General features: G+C 39.7%; 1 protein-coding gene across 1 annotated transcript in view; it reads left to right on the top strand.

Moving 5' to 3' along the window:
• The window catches only part of LOC108788892 (dynein heavy chain 5, axonemal-like), a 237,649-nt gene that overhangs the window by 15,903 nt on the left and 220,134 nt on the right, over nt 1-1,612 (top strand). The window contains exon 13 of the mRNA XM_018558793.1: nt 1,392-1,511. Coding sequence (XP_018414295.1) covers nt 1,392-1,511 — 120 coding nt within the window. The remainder of the gene's footprint in view (nt 1-1,391; nt 1,512-1,612) is intronic.

Raw genomic sequence — 1,612 nt, 5'->3', positions numbered from 1 at the left:
GTGGGGGGGGGGGGGGGGGGGGGGGAATCCCTGCAGGGACCAGTGACTGACAGTCACTTCTCTCTACAGGGAGACGATCAGAAAGTGAGCGAGCGACGGTATGCGTTCATTCACTTCCCGATCTATTGAGCCGACGTGTGACAGTTTCATTGTCACACGCCGGCTCAAACTATGAGGTTGATTGAAAATCATTCACCTCATAGTTCTCCTTTAACCTCCTTGGCGGTATTCCCGAGTGTGGCTCGGGGTTAATTTTCAGTACCATAAGCGGTAACCCCGAGCCACACTCGGGATTACACAGCGCCACACTTACATTGTCTACAATCCCCGCTGTGTCCTCCGGCCGATGCCGGCATCAGTCTTCCGGGTTCCATCCCTTGGCACCAAATTTAAACGTTAAAAAAAAGACCAAAAATGGGAAAAAATCAGACCGCTAGGGAGGTTAATATTTTCTGTTTGTCAGTGTCCAAACTACCTGAAGGAGGCAGTATAACCCTAACAACTGTTGCATTCCTGTGTCTCTCAATGGACAGTAAATATTATTTTTCCATTGTCCATTGTGTTGTTTTAGTCTGGGGACTGAGGTTGATGTCCTATACACTTTATACTAAACTGGTATATGAAAGTTTTGCTTAATACATAATATGAACTAAATATTATGATATATGCATCTATTGTTTAAGTAATTTCATGCTGTTTACACTGTGCTAAGATTTTATTAATCATAGCATACTGATCATTGTATATAAATGTTGAATATTTCTCAATTCTTTAATCAGCCTTTTTGTCCACTTACTAGTGTCCTGGCTGTTTCTATCACATCATCTATTTTTATTTTTTTAACATTTAATTTTTTCTATATCAGTTTACTAAAGTGCATTTCCACCTTTACATTAATGAGAGCCAATTCGTATCCCAGTTTTCTGAAACTTTTTTGAACAAATGTTAGCCATATATCTTTTGACATTTACACTCTACACTGCCTACTAGTAGGCAATTTCAAAATCATGCCACCACACACAGTGTCCTTTTGGTTTGCTCAAAGGACACTGACTTCCAAACGGCTGACATTGATTCATGTTTTTTAATGCAAGTAGCCTACTAAATTCTGCCCCCCTCAAAAGTCCAGTCAAACTATGACTTGTTACATCCTAATAACCTAATAACTCCAGTCATAGAACTAGATACAACTAGAGAAAGAGGTGATTAGAGGGTAACACGTTTTAAATACTGGTTAGGAAAGGCAAGATAAAGGTAAATGTATATCTGAGGATGAAAAATAGACAAAAGATGGAAATATCTAAGATTGTGCTATGTTTTCCGAGAGGTAGTTTTCAGTGATGATTATGCCTTGGTAAAACATATTTGAAGTATTCAAATTGTCTTCTTAGGGAGAAGCTTTTGAAGAGGATACAAGAATGTGTCTACCTGAATGAGCAGTATCAGGCTTCTTTTCATAAGGTTAAAGAGAGACTTAAAGAAACCCCAAATGAAAGGCAGTTTGAGTTCAGGTAAGTCTATCTTTATGTCTGTGTGCTTATCTGTCTATTCCTTTTTTTTAAACTGTAAATCATGGGGGGGGGGGGGGGGGGGTTGCCCAGGACGGGACAGT

The sequence above is a fragment of the Nanorana parkeri genome, unplaced genomic scaffold (assembly GCF_000935625.1).
Source record: "Nanorana parkeri isolate BGI_ZX_2015 unplaced genomic scaffold, ASM93562v1 scaffold359, whole genome shotgun sequence".
Lineage (NCBI taxonomy): Eukaryota > Metazoa > Chordata > Amphibia > Anura > Dicroglossidae > Nanorana > Nanorana parkeri.
Note: the sequence above shows the minus strand (reverse complement) of the source record. Positions and strands in the feature narration are given on the sequence as shown.